This window comes from Aulonocara sp. 'chitande type north' Nkhata Bay, linkage group LG14 (assembly GCF_057382095.1).
Source record: "Aulonocara sp. 'chitande type north' Nkhata Bay isolate Kocher_YH1m ecotype deep benthic linkage group LG14, A_spYH_male_GT1.1, whole genome shotgun sequence".
In the NCBI taxonomy this organism is placed as follows: domain Eukaryota; kingdom Metazoa; phylum Chordata; class Actinopteri; order Cichliformes; family Cichlidae; genus Aulonocara; species Aulonocara sp. 'chitande type north' Nkhata Bay.
The window spans coordinates 12,253,470-12,271,660 of record NC_141357.1 but is presented as its reverse complement, the minus strand read 5'-3'; the positions used below and the strand labels follow the sequence as shown (position 1 = coordinate 12,271,660).

Here is an 18,191-nt window from a genome sequence, read left to right as displayed (position 1 = left end):
TGAAATTTGAAAACCTCTGTAGGAATCTGTATTTAATCTTGAATTTCTACATACATTCATCCATCTCTGGAACAGAGGATCAGACAGTACGTGTGAGTGTGTGCGTGTATGTAAGATAGACGTGGATGCAGGTTGGGGTGGGTTTTCCAGCTGCCTTCTGCACACCTGCATATTTATCATGTGCTTACAAAATGTGATGGAGGCACATAACATTGGGCCGAAAGACGATGATAGGGGGGAGAGGGTGTACACATGTGAAGGCATTAGTGTAGCATAAATGTGTAATCTTGCGCTGAAGTGTGTGACTGGTGGCTAAAAGAGGGCAGTTTAATTCTAGTAATTCAGTCATATTTTGAATGACAGCAGAAGGCGCACTGTCAGGTTAGTCTGTAAACATTCTGACATGAAATCTTACTGAAAACATATTCAGCTGCAATGACCTGCATAGGCCCCAATTAGAAAACCGACTAGGCTAAAAGTTCTCGAAATTTAGTTTGAGTGAAGCTGTTGTATGTTGTGAGTTTGTGTTCTCACATTGCGCAAGTTAACGTGTGACTGTCCGTCTGCATGAATGCTTACCTATATGTGCATACTGATATGCCTGCATATGCACTATGCATGTACAATATTGATACAAGTACGTGTATGTATGTGTGTATGTTTACACATACTTACAAATAGAACCACATACACATACATGTCATGATGCATGTTACAGGCATTTCTCCATCCCTGCTTGAACGTATGAGTGTGTGTGCTGCTTGTGAATGTGTGTGTGTCAGTCGCTGTCTTCTCTTTCATGGGCCTCAGCCAGGGAGCTCTCATCAATATTCTCCAGGCTCTCTGCCCGCTGGATGCTGAGCTCAGAGAGCGGGATGCTGGGCAATGTAGTCTGTTCTGGGTAAAGCCACGGCTTGAAGGCAGGGTTATGTCTCTGCTTCCACTCTGGATACTTCACACAGGCTTTGCAGATCTTCTTCATGGCCTGGAAAGAACAAACAACAACAAACAACAAAATAAACAACAACAACATGTGATTTATGAGAAATAATGGCAGTGATAGAAAGAAAGTATTTCCAGCAGAAAGCTTGGCCGACACGTATGCTTGATCAATATTCTATAAGGAAGAACAGGCTGAACTCAACAGAGATGAAAAATCCAGAGGACAGAAATAGCACCCATACAAAAATAGAGATGAAGATGGATGAGTGACAGGATAAAGGGAGACAGAAGGGAAGCTGTGAGAGATGGAGGAATCTATAGAGATAAAACATGGGCAAGGGTAAAAAGAGGGAGGAGATCTTGTTCAGAGCCACAAGAACAGAGAGTTTCTTTTTTCCAAATATCAGAACCAAACAAGGGAGCTTCACACATGTCTGATAGTACTTAATGTCAGAAACAACATGCCTGTATGTTTTTTAAGGGTAAAAAACACAGAGCAACGTGTCTCATAAAAAAACAATGGTCCAGGAAGTTACAGCAGCACCCAGTGCATGGCAAGACAATCATCCAGAATATATCTGGATATCTTTGTAGCTGCAGAGACCAAAAAAATTAAAAGCTAAAAAGGCAAAAAGAAGCAATTGTGTATTTATTCAATGTACATCACTCAGCAATTTTTCTTTTAACTATTAGATAATCCTATGATTTGCATATATCTTCTTTGCTGCAACCACTCTCGCTTAAGAGCAGCTGCATGTTTTAATAAAAATATATCTACCAAAAAGGAAAGCAATACTATATAATGTAAGGCCTGCAGTATTTTGACAATGAATTGATTTTGCCTCTGTGCACCATCTCGGTGGATTTCAAATCAAAAATGATGAATCGGATCTGCACTTCAGCAGTATCTGAGAAAAGTGCCGACTTTCAGACTTTCAGCTTTAATTCAAGGTTAGCAAAAGTATTGCATTAACTGTTTCCTTTACTGCCACCACATTCAGCTGCTGCTTGTTGCCACTGAAGAATATCCCACGTCTGTTCTGTAAGGCTTCACAATCCATGCTACTGCTTCTGTCAGCAGTCAAGCACGCCCATGCCATAGCATATCAGTGGTTTGCACCTTGTTGTAAACTCTCTGTATTTACATTGTCCTTGACTTAGTTAGACGTTATGAAGCGGTTTTTCTTAACCATGTTGTTGAGCTGCTCAGTGCATTCCTTCTTTTTAAGAATTCAACAGATTGTTGATTCAGCCACTGGCACGGTTATCTCTTTGGACTTTATTTTGAGAGCCTCAGTGTATAGCAACCAGCCAACACTTGGAAATAAATAGAGGTATTTTATTTGCTTAATTTGTCATGGAATAATGAGAAACAGCCCTCATCTGATCATAAATCTGCTCTTCGGTCAATTGTCTGATTATTTTTGAGGCTTTGAAAATGGAATCATACGTATGAAAGAATAAAAAAAAAAACTGCACTTCAATCATGTCTTGATTGTTGGATTTAAAAGCCCCCGTGCTGGTGTATCAAAGGAAAACTGCAAAAAAAAAAAAAAGTGTTACTGTCCAAATCCCATATTGATATTCTGACCCTCTCTTAATATGAATAATTAGATCCATATTTTTTAAAAGCTTTGATAAAATGCAGACTATTGATTAAAGTCACAATGTGAAATGCTTTTTTTGACATATGAATGGAAAGCAAATCTCTAAAAACTCTAAAATGCCTAATGTTTTTATTCACTGTCTTCACTAGATGCCTTCTTTCCCTGATATCATCTCTGAGGAATCCTCCATCACAGCATGCTCTCTAGAGAATCATTGCCCTATTTTAATAAACATATACAGCAGATGCCCTCAGACAAGCAGTAAACTATAAGGTCTGCGTATTTTCTCATGGTGACCGGCACTGTGCTGAGTGGAAGTGCAGATTATCACACAGTCAAACACACTCACAGGATCTTTGTTAATCTGCACATATTACTTACGCATGGAGCAAGGAAGTGGGAAGACTTGTTGACAACCCACTTGGGTAGCGAACCTGTAAAGAGAGTCGGGGTGAGCAAAGCATCATGGGTAAAAGTTGGAGTGTGACAGAGAGTCTGTTTTATTTCATATTACCAGGATCAAAGCAAGGCTTAGTAACTACTCACTGCGCCCGTATGGCTCTCTCTCATACATGCACACAAACACACACATTAGCAACGGATAAATAAAAAGAGTTACACAATCGGCACTTGCTTGTATGTGATCAGCAGTTAGAAAGTGAAGTAAATAGAGAATAAGAGGAGGAGATTAAATGCTAGACAAAAAAGCAGAGTGAAGAGTAGTGAGTGAGAGAGCACGCGAGAGAGGTGAGATAGACTATCCTTCATATGGTTGCTATGGTGACACATTTTGACATAAAGGCAGGGCAATGAATAATTCATAGAACGCAGAGTTAAATACCTGGGTGAGTGTTTTGCGCTTCCTGTGTGTGCTCTGTTTGATTTTGTCCTTGTGTGCTGAATACTTTTCTGTGTGTGTGTGTGTGTGTGTGTGTGTGTGTGTGTGTGTGTGTGTGTGTGTGTGTGTGTGTGTGTGAGACTGTGAGTGATAGTTACCTCGTGGATCCACCTGGGCCATGTAAGTGAGGGTACAGTTATTAGGTCCCTGGCTCTGGATCATGTAGCCAGTCTGAATGGAAACTGCACGTACCATGTCCTTTTTAGGTGGGTATTTCTGTGGAAACAGCACAGAGAGGCCAAAGTGTAAACAAACAGGACGAGGACCCCACTAGATTCTTTTTTTTTGTGAGATCTGTAGAAGGCAGAGTAGACATTCAAGAGCTTTGTGCTTTTAAGCTGCCAGTCAAACTGATTTTCAGCTTCATAGTCAGACTTCTGATGCAAATCCAGTCCACACCACTCTGTAAATAAAAAAAAGCAAAGCTGCATGCAGCCCACTATTTCCCTTTTAGCTCCTTAGACTCTAACAGTATATCCAAGGTTATTATTAATGATTAGGGAGTCCACTACTGGTTAGTCTGCACTAATTAGGAGAGGGACACTACAGAGCACTCAAGAAGAACAGACAGCAGCAGTCAGCTAAGACATCTGCTTTATTTTTTCTCTGCTATTTGACTCATATTTTTTGGCTTCTACACTTAACACACTACCTTGTATTGGCAGAAGAAATCTCTGCAATGTGAACTTTTGTAAATCATCTGCAGGTTTCCGGGATACAGAATTCTCATGCTCTGAGCTAATGTAATCTTCTTGATTTTTTTTAGACTTCACTAAATCTGAAACATTAATCACGACTAAGCCATGTGTTCAAAAACACCCAGCACACCAGGAAACTGATCATCTCAGGACTCGAGCACTTGATGAGCAATCAGCTGAACAACAACACGATAATTAAACTTTGGACAAAATTAATCATTTTTAATATATCACTATACGCTCGCCAACCACTTTATGTGGTACACTTCTTCAACTCTTCGTTAATACAAATATCAAATCAGCCAATCACATGGCAGCAAATCAGTGTAATTAGTCATGTAGACATAATCAAGACGACCAGCTGAAGTCCAAACTGAGCATCAGAAAGAGAGGTCTGAGTATTTCAGATACTGCTGCTCTGCTGAGATTTTTACCATACAAAACCATCTCTCAGGTTTACAGAGAACGCTGAGCAAAAATGCCATGTTGACGTCAGAGGTCACAGTGAAGTGGTCAGACTGCTTTGAACTGATCAATCAAATAAGCACTGGGTACAACCAAGGTATGCAGAAGAGCGTCTCTGAACGCACAACACATCAAACCTTAACGTAGATGGGATACTACTGCAGAAGACCTCACCAGGGACTATTCCTTTGTGACAGGGTTCTAGAGTGCGACCGATGTGGTTGCACATGAGACATAATTTTTCAGTGGTGCGACTACAAAAAAATCCTACTTCCAAGGTGCGACCAGCCTTTTGAGTAGAACTTCTTTCCCACTTCTTAACTTAACGAACTTTTTCGTTAAGTTAAGGCCTGATCCATCCAAAATTCATAGCCAGTGCTCTGACGGAGCCATCAGCCTCTCAGGTTATGTCTAACACTGGTCCGGAGACGGCATCAGGTAATGAGCCACATACGGTCGACTTTGAGCCAGAGCCCACTGAAAGTAAAAGGGGGAAAGCGTATACATTTCGAAGAGAGCGGCTTGACCAGTTTCCCTGGCTAAGATACAGTAAAGCTGACAACATGTTGCACTGCATTTACTGTCGTGAGTGTGGGAAGACTATGGCCGGCAGTACCGCATTTGTGACAGGTGCTAATACGTTTCGAATTGAAACGCTGAAAAAGCACAGTGTATATAGAAAACACATTATATGCAGCAATAAATGCACTGCCAAAGTGTCCCCTCTCCCCACTGCCTTTCAGTGGGAGTGAAGAGAGGGGACTGCCGCTCTGATGACTTGTGTGCAGGCAGCAGCAAACAGGTCATCAGAAGAGGCCAAGATGATGATTAAGTTTAACATCGCCAACAATATTGCCAAAGAAGAAGTTCCGTTCACTAAGTTCAAGTCCGAAATAATTCTTCACAAGAAAAATGGCTTGAACGTAAACTCCACATACAGTAATGATGTCACATGTGCCCAGTTTATAGGTGTCATCCCAGACACATTGAAAAAAAAAAAGTGAAAAAATGAAAAAGGCCAAGTTACATGAGTTGGTCATCTGAGAGGCATGTGACTGCAATGGAGGATAGTCCATAAGATATCAAGCTGTTCGGATGTTCAGATTTTGAGATGTTCAGTTTGAAGCCTTTGAGGCACTTTTAATTTAGAGGGGTTTTTTTATTCAGTTATCTTGAGATGTTTTAAATTTAAATTTCAGCTTAGCTCAGCACTTTAAGCACAAGCACTTTTTCAGTAACTTATCTTTCTTATAGAAATGCGCTCCAAATAAAGAACTTTGTGTTGACAAGATTGTTAGTTAATCATTTACAAATCAATATTGTCTGCATGGACAGCACTTTTTTTTTTTAGTGAACATGTAAAACTGCGGTGTTAAGCGATGTGGTTGAATAATTTGGATGCACCTAACGTTTGTGCTGGTACACCTAAGAAAAAAAGTTAGGCGCACCAGTGCAACCGTGGCAACCGTGGCTGCTTGCAGCAGGATAAAATACAAATACATGTCAAACAGGTTTCTTGAACATGACAATGAGTTCACTGTGCTCAAATGAAGAATTATGGCAGTTCTGCAAGCAAAAGTGGTTCCCCCAGAGTAGCAAAGTGTAACTAATGTAGTGGCCAGTGAGCGTATAATTAATCTCTATGCCAATATTCACACGGTAAATCAAATCTGGTTCAATTCAAGCTAAATATTATGAAGTGAACTATAATGCAAAATACTATGTCCTCGTGATGGAGACAGATGACAGGGATCACATGAGTCCTTAATTAGCTGCTGGGCACAAAGGATATAGTTACAATGAGAATGAGTCAGTGGATCAGTACTGTTGTGTCTGGATCTGTAACTCCACTGTGGAAAAAAAAAATGGCTCAGCAAACAAAGCAGTCATTAGAAGCCATTAGAAGTTATTAAGCCTTTGCCATTATAAATATTTGCATAGGGTTTTCATGCAAATACATATCGGACTCTATAGCACTCAACACAATGGTACGCTTAACAGCAGCGCTAACCATAGTTACATGACAGATGGATTGCAAAAGCAGACTGTTAAAAAGCCTCGGAAATGTATGATTAAAGAACTGAAAATAATTCATGGCTCCTGTTATGATTGGTGAAAAAGCTGAACAGCGATTGTAGGATAAGAAACAGCATAAGTGAACCATGTCCCGCTGATGGATGTGCCAACACGCCACTCATAAGTTTCCCCTGAAGCCAAACTCCAGGAAGTCGAGCTCTCGAGTTTTTCCCATTATCAAGATCAGCCTTGGCTAACCACACACGTAAACCGACACACAATTTGTTGTGTTCAGAAGTTCAAATTGATGCAGGAATGCGGAAGGCGGGGTGGAAGTCAACAGCTCACGGTCATATGAGAGGCCTTATCCTTCTGCAAACACTGTACTGGTGAGCAAAAGTTAGAATGAAAAGCAGAGAGGAGACAAAAGAGTGAACAAGGACACCAGAGGACAGACAAAAGGAATAAAGACAAAAGACATGGAAACCCATGATACACACAAAAGGCTGACGGACACGAAGACAGTGAGAGCGACATCGCTGAAAGTGTTGAATTGTTGTTTTACTTTGTTTCACCTTCTCAAGGATTTGCTTCTTTTTCTTAGTCTTTTTAAGTTTTCTACACATTTTACAAGCCAGTCAATCAGATAAACCAGAAAACAAGTGGCAGGTTAATGAATGCAGGACACAACTAGCAACAGGTGATCAGTACAAACAGATATAAAGCCAACGAAAAGCTGAGGTTTCAGGCCAAACTGAAAGTTACTCACATCCTCTTAGTGTGCTCGAATCAACTGATGGTTTTTACAGCTTTATAGTATCTAGATTATTCAAGTGCATTCAAAGGCATGCTCGGAAAAGCTGAGCTTAAAACACAATATGTTCTTCTATCATCTATCATTGTTTCAGGTGAAAGCATCAGGGGCAGACAATATGATAGAGCATGGTCTTTGGAAAGGTGCTAAGCTAAACTGTTGCTGTGTAAGTAAAGAGAGCAATAGAGCGTGTGGTAGGGGAAGTACTTCTGGAGACTGGATCGCGTTCCTGTTTTCTGAGCTGAGCAACTTCCAGCAACATGGCACTGGGATGCATTTTATGAAGTCTGCAAGCAGACAGAAAGGCTTTTAGGAAAGTAGGTGTCATGTTTTTGTTTTTTTGAACACAAAAATGAAATACAACAGTTGTTGCAGGTACTTGTTCATGTGAAAATCAGCAGGAAGCGCGTGTTATCAACCTCTCTGGGACCGACTGCAGTCAGATTATTTTGTGCTCTAAATTAAGCCTCCATTTTCCCGGATAGATTTCATACTCAGTGGCAGACAAAGCTACGCTGTGAAAGTGCAGCTCATAAGGAACCAATTTAAATGCAGAAAACTTGTCTATTGCTACTTTAAATCACCGACACAGAGCGGTGAAATGTTCCCTTAGAAAAAAAAACGGGACCTGTTCAACTTGCTAAAGAGGACCACTTCATTTCAGCTCGCCAATATAAAGCACTGTGCAAAAGCCTCAAGTCACTCCTCATTTCAGAGGTTTTTATTTGGCTGCTTTTTCACTCATCAGTTCAATCCTTGTACCTGACCATTTTTGGAGGAATGGTTCTTTTTGTTGTTGTTTATTGAGCCACTTAACACTTATTGAGCCTATAAATCACTCACATAACTCAAGGGATGACCCTGTATTGTGTCTACTCATAACAAGAAGAAAAAAAGAAAAAGAAGAGCTTTGAACTTCCTTAAAGAAAGCCTGAGGAACTATTCCTCAGAGCTGCTTAAAGAAATTGAAAGAAAGCTCGCGTACAAGAGTTCAGGCTGTGTGGAAGAATTAAAGCGGTTCTAAATATTGATGTTCACGCTCATTAGAACACTACAAACTCTGCTTTCGCCTTATACACTTTATTTCTGTCAATAGAAAATTGTACTTAGGAGTCAGTATAATCTTTTAATAATATAAGTTTGCATATGATAGAATACCTCTTTATGACTCAGACTGTTGTTTATAGTTCACTGTGACCCGTTATGCAGGGAAGGAGCAGTACCTGCTAGATAAGAGCTTAACAAGCCGTTTCACTTCGTGCCAGGTAGAGAAGCCTCTCCTGGCACACGCACACAATGCGAGATGACTCAAGACTTTTGCACAGCAGTATTCACCCAGTTCATACTGAGATATGTTCCCATTAGCATTCCTTTTTATCTTTACTTACGGCATGTTTGATAGAGTAGTTCATGATGATGTAATCTTTTCCTATTGGCAGCCAGGAGCGGAGCGTGATGACGTCACGGTTCCGAAGGGGCTTTGGGCACTTCCCTGTAAACAAACAAGAGAAGTCAGGTGAACAAAACATCACAGAACAATCTGTACCTGAAGGCAATTTACATGCGTTTACATGCGATGGTGCAACATACATGAGTAGTAACCAACGTCCGCATTGACCGTAAGCTTCCCAATATCGAAGGTCTCAATGACATTTGTGTCCCACTTCTTTCTGTATTCAATGTCATGGAGAACGTCATACATGGTCTCAGCTGACACATCCTTGCACAACATCCGACACTGAGAGAGGAAGAAGGACAGAAAGAGAAACAGAGGCTTCAATTTTAGGCAACAAAGGTAAATCCACAATGATATTACAGATTTGAGTCACACACAAAGTTCCACACAGCTTATTCAAACTGTATTTAAAATACATAACTCTATGGCACCAGTATTGTACTTCTTTGAATTCATCGCTCTGGGTCTAATGCAAACTATGAGGTAGGAAAATCCATTAGAGTTTAATGAAGCTGCTCAGCATAAATTCAAAGTGAAGTAGTATACCACTGTTGAGGAGAGCTCAGGCCTAGTGATGCCAAGAAAGGTAAGTGAGACACAAAAACAAAAAGCCAGTGAACACATCACAGACTCAAATACCTGGAAATTAAACATATGCACACACTCACTGCACCCATGTGGACCCCACACGTGAAAGAAACACGAATGGCAACTGATGTGTAAATGACTAGACATCAGATGGTTGGAGAGCGTCAGTATTGGAGAGCAGAAATGGGAACTGTGTGTGTGTGTGTGTGTGTGTGTGTGTGTGCAGACAGGCCACTGACCATAGATGAGTCATTACCGAGACCCAAGCTCTTAAATGGAAAACACATTCACCACAAGACAGAGATGGAGAGACTTATGTCAAAGGGTTGTTGCTTTTTTTCAAGAGTGCAGCAGTAGCAAGAGCTCTGAATGCCACCTTTTTTCAAATCTTTTTGTGGTTCTGTCTGAAACAAATGACGTGTGAAGTCACGTGTGCACTAGAGCACCAGCTTTTAGACTAAAACAACCTTCCTCATATCAGTTATGCTATGCACACTGAATAGAAGTGTAAAACTTACTGCGTGGCCACTGCGTTATGCTACAGAAAGACCATCTGCAGGTAGAGCTGCTTTTTCCTGATGGTTTCTCTCGTTTTCTGTTGTGCATATTCCTTTCAGACGTTTCATGTTGATAGCTAAGACTGACTTACAAAAACTAGGAAGTTTTTATTGCACTTAAAGCAACGTAACACATTGCTGTCACCTCGAGGAGGCTGCTGGTGGTTAGTGGAGTCTGTTTGCTTCTTTGCTTCACTTCATGTGTACCCCAGAGGGGAGACACACAGTGAGTTAATGAGCAGGAAAACAGCAGTAGAGAGTCTAGCTAAAATGAAACAACTGCACATAAATGCACGGCTTCGGCGGAGGAGGTAAAGTTGGTCATCTACTAATCAGAACATCAGTAGTTTAATCTCCAGCTTCTCTAGTTTGCATGCCCGAGTATCCTCGGGCAAGATACTGAACAACGGGTTGTCTCCAATGCGTCCATTGTGTGTGAATGACTAAAAGCACTTAGGTATTGAAAACAGTGCTTGTATGACTGGGTTTGTAGTACGAATGTGTTTTGAGAGTTATATATATAAGTACCAGTCCACAAACCTATTAAATAATATATTGTGGTGACGCATTGGTTCAATGGTTGAATGTGTTCTTTTGTCTGAAACAAAGAACGTTGTTCCTCTGTGAGAAAGAAGGTCATAGGTTAAAATCCACATGCAAACTCCACACGAGAGTTTGTGTTCTCCCCGTGTCTGTGCGGGTTCTCTCCTGGTTCCCCAGGTTCCTCCAACAGTCCAAAGACATCAATATTAGGTTCTTAAGTGATTCTAAACTGGCTGTAGAAGTGAACGATTTTCAGTTTCTATGTGTTAGCCCTGCAACAGACTGGCAACCTGTTCAAGTTATAGGCTATAATGGATGGATGAATGGATGGAGCCTCGTACAAGTTATAGGCAAAAAAACTAGGAGTGGTGCTTCCATTAATACCACAGCTGGTTGATTGTTTGCATAGCATGTCACAGCTTATTAATGAAACCATAGAGACTCCTGGCTATGTTTGGCATAGACGGCAATACACTCAAGGTAAGCCCTGGAGTAACAGTGTTGCCAAAGTTACAATTGCCAGGAGAAACTAGTCTCAATAATAACAAGGTGAAAGGCAAGTGGTAGAGGCATGTCGAGTTATAAAGCATAAGAGACACAAAGGCAATGAGGGAAAAAAGAACCCAGCACTTGATTGAGAGCAAATTAGAAAGAAATGGACCAAGGGAAGTTGTCTGCCCCAGATAAATTTTAACTCCTGTTATAAATCAGTCCAGACAGTTAAAAGCTCCGCCTAGCCTATCTTCCATCACTGCTTCCCTTCAGGCTTCATTTAGGAAAATCATCATAGACTGTATCCCACATTTGTCTGTAAACCTGTTTTAAACTCGAGGTCTCCTCTTATAACTATTTGAAATTCAAAATGGTCCGCACTGGTCTGATACATGGACAAGTCACCAGGCCCAACAAAGAAAAACAGACATTCATACATAAAGCCAGGTTAGAATCACTAATTACATGCATTTGGACTGAGGGAGGAGGCCATAGTGCTCAGAGAGAAACCACACTGGCACAGGAATAACATTCAAATGCCACACAGAAGCCCAGAGCGTCTTGACTGAGAGGCAATGATGCTTATTGCTCTGTTGGAAGCGTCATGAGGATATCTTTTAATTACATTTGCACACAACCTGGCAGGTGTATATCATTAGAGTTTTTCCATCAACTAAAATATTGGTGAGTTGCAATTTTTACTCCTAGAGGACAAGTCAGGGAATTAAGACATACTTTTGGAAAGTTACCATCAAATTTTGCCAATTATTTTGGCACACAACCCACTTGCTCGAAAATGTTTGTTTACCAGCTCCAGATTGGAGCCTTTATAGCTTTATATTTCATATTTCTGTATAGTTTTCATATTTAGATCCTGTTCATAGCCCGTACATAGTTTGTACACTCACTACAGCCTGTACATACTTATAGTTATAGCATATTCATAACATACCTTCATACCGTGTACATTGCAACATACCAATAATAGACCCATATTTAGTACCCTCATACATATAACGGACCCATTTCTGTAATATATCTATATATCTATATTATTGCTAATATATATTTTGTAATATATCTATATTGTGGCTAAAGCACTTTCTGGATGGATGCAAACTGCTTTTCGTTGCCTTGTACTTGTGACATGTGCAATGACAATAAAGTTGAATTCTATTATAATCCTATTCTATCAGCTTTAGCTGTAGCTCTCACACAGGAACACAGTCTCACACGACTCCACAACAGTCACACTGTGCAACAAAGGAAACTGTAAATGCTAAATTGTAATGACATTCCTAGAAACAGAACCCTCGGTGAGATCGAGGAAATGCAGACTGAGTGCAGAGAGCAGGTCAATCCAGACTGAAAGCTGATGAAATAGAAAAAAACAAACAAAAAAACCCCAGGAAGGTTGTGCAAGCACATTAGTGTTACTATTGTAACCTTATTGTTAGCCTAATCAAGAAATAAGTCATTTCATACTTCACATGAGTGGCAGATTGCTAGTTCACTTAAGCAACAAACGGCAAGCAAAGTTCAGAAGAACTGAGGAAAAATAGCACCTAGCTGTGTTTCGCAAAGAGCACAAAAAACGCTCTTCAGCTAAAGTAGTGGGTGTGTCACTGGACAAGTAGATCCCAACCAATTGGATATTCACTATCAGTATCCGTATTTATCCACTGGTTTGTCCACCAGAGGACACTCTGCAACTTCTTTGTTGGATCAACTAGACCAGTTTCTCAAACTCCAGTCTTCGAGGCCGCTGTCCTGAGTCAACCTCTATAGAGTGTTGCTAATGACCTACTAATTGTATTCAGATGTGTTACAACAGGGACACATGGCAAAGTTTCAGGACAGCCGCCCTCGAGGACTGGAGTTTGAGACCTCTGAACTAGAGGGGTAAAAAAAGTAAAAAATAAATAACTAAAAAACATTTTGTGTGTCAAAAAACAAGCTCTGACATTAAAATCCTGCTTGTAACCATAGCAATAATCCTCTATATATCACAGCATGACACTCTGAAAGATAATGTCCTATTTATGGTGTATTGCTGTTCGAACCATTTTTATTTTAAACGCATTAAATCAACTCGTGAGTGAGATGTTTTACACTGCATCACTACTCACAAGGATATGAACTAATTTTCCAAGAGGGAAGTCTGTCACATTACAAGGCACATCTTAATGCCTGTAAACGTAATTAGGGACTGTAAAGTCATCTGTTATCGCTGTCTGAAAGACAATAGTTAAAACCCCTTATGAGTATTCTGTTGTTGTATTCAAGATTAGTGAGATAGATTATGTAGGCACAATGCAATTCTGATTTATTTTAACAGTGTAGTCAAGGAGGCATTACACATTTATTACCAAAATAAAAACTAGACAAAAGACAAACGCCTCCTTTCCACCGGTTTGGTGCTGGAACCGAGTCGGTGCAGGTCACAAAAGACCAGAGAGAATAACAGATGTCTTGTGTCCACAGGCAAACTGAAACAGGAGTAGCAGGAAGAAGGAAAAACAAAATGAAAAGTCAAAGGGGGAAAGCTGCAGGGAGCAAGACATTCAGCACAGAATGAAGACATACAGCCAGCTACGTACACGTGTGTGTAATTCTATTACAAACTAATTCAGTAAACTCGATAGATGAAGCAAAGAGGGCAGGATAGAGGGGGTGAAACAGAGTTCAGAAAGATAAAATAGACATGGCAGAGACAAGTAGGCATAGGTGGACAAACAATAGGTGTGTGCAGATGGCAGTCTTTCAGTATGTTTGTCCACAGGGTCCCCTCTCTGCCTACTCATAACACCCAGTGACCTGCGATCCCTGCACATCCAGCCCACTCCCTCTACTTTTCCTTCTCTCTCTTATTCCCTGTCCCACCCACTCTTCTTCTCTTCTTGCCACCCTCTCCCTCTCCTCTTCTAATCTGTCATCTCCCATCATTTGTTCCTCTGGGTGCTGATACATGAAAGTAAATTTGAAAAAAAAAAAAGAAGAAGAAGAAGAATAAAAACAGAAGGGGAGTGACTCAGAGCTGGGCTTCCCTCTTCCTCAGCATGAGAGAAGGCAAACCCTGGGAGTATGTTTGTGTGTCTCTGTGAGTGTGTGTCGATGTAGGCAGGAGGATGACCCATTCACAGTAAATAAAAACTACCCACATTTTAATGCCCACACACTGAGTGTTGTATGTGAAGTCGCGTGCTGATCGATGATATTAAATTGCTGGTTAGAATGAGCACAGGCATGACTGAACTGTGAGGTGATCACTGATTAATATGGTAGGGGCAATGATGACGATGATGATGAGGCTAATGATAATCGGGGCACTAATGATGATGATCGCCAGCCTGTTCCCCTTCTCTCACTCAAATGGGCATATATCTATCTTTGTTGCTTTTTAAAGCTACACACAAGACAGGCAGAGAGCTTATATTAGAGATGCACTATAAACAGAACAGCTGTAAGTACCACACTGACTCACAACTGCATTTGTAATGACATAATTGTATATACAGTACATTTGCAGGGTGGAAGATTGGGTATGTGAGAGTGAAACAAAAGGGGAGATGAGACAGTGGTGCACAATGCAAAACCCCCAGCTTTTGTCATATTTACATAAAGATAAAGTGCCAACTACAGATAGAAGCCCCACCCAAACTTCAAACATGTGTGCGTGCACTTTCCACTTCTCGCTGTTTGCAGTCTGCAACTGTCAAGATAAAACACACCTGCCTGATGTCAGGGAGAAACGCCTGAATAAGCAGATCCCTACCCTCTGCACACAGGATATACCCTGAGGAATTACGCAGGAGAATGAGGCGGCTTTATAGGCTCTTGATTGGCCTGTACACTACACACACACAAACACACAAACACAAAGAAGCTTGCTAATAGGTAAGAAGATGGATAGAGGGGGCTGGGAAAAGCCCTGTGCTTTTGCAGCTCCTGCACATGTTGATAACACCTCTATGTACACACGCACATATGCACACAAGCTAACAAGACTTTATTTAACAAAGTAAACACCGAGTGGCTCGCTGACTCTCTTCAGACCTGGATACAATAGCAGGACACACACATATAAAGCGGAGGATGGGTTTTATTTGTATTGTTCTATATGTAGTCAGTTCTGGTCAGATTAGCAAGCTGGAAGGGTTAAAAAGTGGAAAGGACCTTCCTGAGATTTCGGGCCGTGAGGCCAAACATTTCTGTGTGTGTGTGTGTGTGTGTGTGTGTGTGTGTGTGTGTGTGTGTGTGTGTGTGTGTGTGTGTGTGTGTGAGACAGTGAAAATGCTAAAAGAGGTTTTTAAGCCTGATAAGCACTAAATTAACAGTCAGTCAGGTCTCCTGGCAGCATCTGCAGCTCTAAGATGAAGTAACAGTACGCACTGGCAAAGCTGTGGGCTCCAAGTGAAAGTGTGAATTTTCAATTTCTTTATTTACAGTTTACACTTGGGTGCAGGTCTCAATCAAACTGCTCCCTGCTAGCTTCTACTAAACTTCTACTTTCGAGCTTGAATGTGTGGAAATACAATCATTTGCTGAAGAGAGAACTGGGTGTTTTGCCACAAGTGTGCTGTGAGAACACTGTTTAAATTAATTCCCCCCCCTTCTCTGATTCCCACAACATAAACAAAGCATTATTAACGACTGCGGTCAGTCATTGTTAGACTCGGGTACACGGCAGATTCTCAGAGGCCGTCCTAATAATGCCTCCACGTCAACTCCCAGGACAAACGCTCACACTTGACGAAAACTGCCACGTCTGCTGTTTGAGCTGATAACAGAGTTTGCTCACAGTTTCACATGGAGCTCACGTTACCTTACCTAAACAACTAACCAGGAACCACTAGATTTTTCCACCTGGGGCACAGTGTCCTATTAATGTAAACTGATCCTCTTCAGAGGACTGGAGGGCGATTTAGTTAAATGAGAATTACACACACAAAACACACAAAAGGTGATCAGAAAGACTGACAATGGATTTAGAAGCAGCAAGCAGCTCACACTGAAGGTAATTATTGAACCGATGGCCAAACAAACTGATCAATCCTGTCTGTTTGCCCATGACCTAACCGACTGCTCTCCTACTATTGTCAGCAGCTCTATTTGAGCGTGCGCTTTTGCAGACTTTCATTTGTTTTGAATGGATGACAAACTGTGTAGACTCAGCACTCTACATAATACGCTTTTGCACAGTGGCTTGAAAATAGTTTCGCTGGCAAAAGGCGACATGTCTCCAGAGAACTAAGCCTGCCTCCTGAGATTTCATCCAGCTCTCACTTCTCTTTAGTGCAGGACTTTTGTTTGTTTGTTTGTTTGTTTACTGTGGGCATCAGGCATCAATTCAATCCATTACCTAAAACAAGATGTGGTTACTACAATGCATTTTTTTTAAAAAGTTCTTGTCTTTACCTCCAAGCCCTCTACCCAGACTGCTACAGTCATATTGGGCCATTTATTAAAAATGATTTGCTTACTGGCTTTACAAGGAGCAACACAGAGAGTGCTTTCTCATTTCAAATGTGTTTCTGGGATGTTTGGAGAGCGAAGCTGCAATAAGAGAACGCAGCAGAGAGCAATGCTTAAAGGACGTCAGCAACTTAAATCATATGGGAATTTAGATGGGAGCACTTCCCTGCCAACTGGATTATGCAGCAGGGTTTTCTATCGCTCCCCTTCCCCTCTGTCTTTGTACTGTTGCCACATGACCACATCCACACCACTTTCCATTATTCCCCACCAGTACCTGATGCCCAATAGAAGCGCACAAAAAGTTCTATTCATACCTGTGTGGTTAAATTGTCTCACCTTAATTTTGTGGATGGACTTCCCCTCCTCCAGAGACTGGGCCCACACAGTGACGACCCCTTTGTTGTAGGTCATATTCCAGCCCTCTTCGCACAGACATTCGGCCTTGAAGCTGGCAAACGCCTGGTCGTCCGGGATTGTCACAGTCTGTCCAGACATGGCTTCTTGTTACCGCGAGGAGTTGATAGGAGAGCGAGGGATGTGGTGGGATGCGTGGGGATGAGGACTACAGAGGAGACACGGTGAGCTGGGGAAGCCGGGAGTCGAGTTTCCCTCCTCTTCTTCTTCTGTGGGAATAACTTGTCTAATTCAATTTCCTCCTTGCAACAAGCTTTTGTAGCCGACTGCAGCGCGTCTTGTGATGGTCTGCGCGCGTGCTTGTGTGTGTGAGTCTGTGTGCGCGCGCTTTCAGGGTCCAATAACCGCAATCCACCCTGCACAAACTAATGTAGCAGAGGTGCAGGCAGAGAGAACAGGTGAGCTGGAAACAGCTGGGGAGGGGGAAAGGCAAAGAAGTGCGTAAAATGAGATGGGCGGATCAGATCAGAGCTCTGAGCCGCGGTTTAATAAGTTTCTGTCCGCTCCAGCAGCCCTCTCAAACAGCCGCTCTTCAAGCAAACCATATGTTTCTGTGTTTCCGCCTGTCACTCCCCGTTTCTGTCTCTTACCTTCTGCTTCCACCTCCCCTCTCTTGCCCTCTGCGCGTCTCTACGCCTCTCTCTCTCTCTCTCAGTTGTTGTTTTTTAAGGGTTTATAACAAGCTGATTTCCAGAACATCTCCATCGCTGCGTCGCCGCTGTGGCAGGTGGTAAAGGGGATGCGGTGAGAAATATGAGGAAGAGGAGGAGGAGGAGAGGTTGGGCGGTGGGAGGAGGAGGAGAGTCGGACTGCACAGGCAGGAGACCAGCCACAGCCACCGTGAAAGCTCCTCCCTTTGTTGCCTTCAGCTGCTGCTCGTAAAGCTCACAGCTCTGCATTATTTTAACGGGAAGACTACAAAGGCAAGAAAGATATTTACGCCTCTGAGTATAAATTACAAACAAATACTTTGAAAATGTTTTTGCATAACGGTTAAACTGGTCCAGGAAACAAACAAAGCATAAGACAAAGAAAAACGGCGATCAAAGCCTAAAGCTTTGATTTGTGGCATTTTTCATTAAACAAACTCTGCTTAAATGGAAATTTAGTAACTATAAATGCATTTTATTACTGATTTTCTGGTATGTCTTATAGGCAGAGCTGCAGACTTAATCAGACCATCGAAGTCATTTTAATCTATAAGTTATCATCTGTAATAAATA

The 18,191-nt window shown here is 41.6% G+C and overlaps 1 protein-coding gene across 2 annotated transcripts; it reads right to left on the bottom strand.

Annotated features, from left to right (window-relative positions):
- stard10 (StAR related lipid transfer domain containing 10) lies at positions 1-17,767 on the bottom strand. 2 transcript variants are annotated; one of them, XM_086260987.1, is made up of 7 exons: positions 17,559-17,767; positions 16,891-17,381; positions 9,031-9,178; positions 8,829-8,932; positions 3,546-3,663; positions 2,931-2,983; positions 1-985 (listed from the first exon to the last, which is right to left on the bottom strand). In XM_086260987.1, exons 2-7 carry the CDS (start codon positions 17,047-17,049, stop codon positions 779-781), a joined length of 789 nt encoding a protein of 262 aa, XP_086117113.1. In that variant the 5' UTR covers positions 17,050-17,381; positions 17,559-17,767; the 3' UTR covers positions 1-778. The 2 variants fall into 2 exon arrangements, with proteins under 2 accessions (XP_086117113.1, XP_086117112.1); XM_086260986.1 differs by having other exon boundaries at positions 16,891-17,767.
- Between the last annotated feature and the right edge of the window lie 424 nt (positions 17,768-18,191).

Coding starts and splice junctions, on each gene's coding strand:
- stard10 (XM_086260986.1), bottom strand. CDS start 17,049: ATGTCTGGACAGACTGTGACAATCCCGGACGACCAGGCGTTTGCCAGC. Junction 3,664..8,828: donor ACTACTCTATCAAACATGCC/GTAAGTAAAGAT, acceptor CTGTTTCCACAG/AAATACCCACCTAAAAAGGA. Junction 986..2,930: donor CCCACTTCCTTGCTCCATGC/GTAAGTAATATG, acceptor TGTTCTTTCCAG/GCCATGAAGAAGATCTGCAA.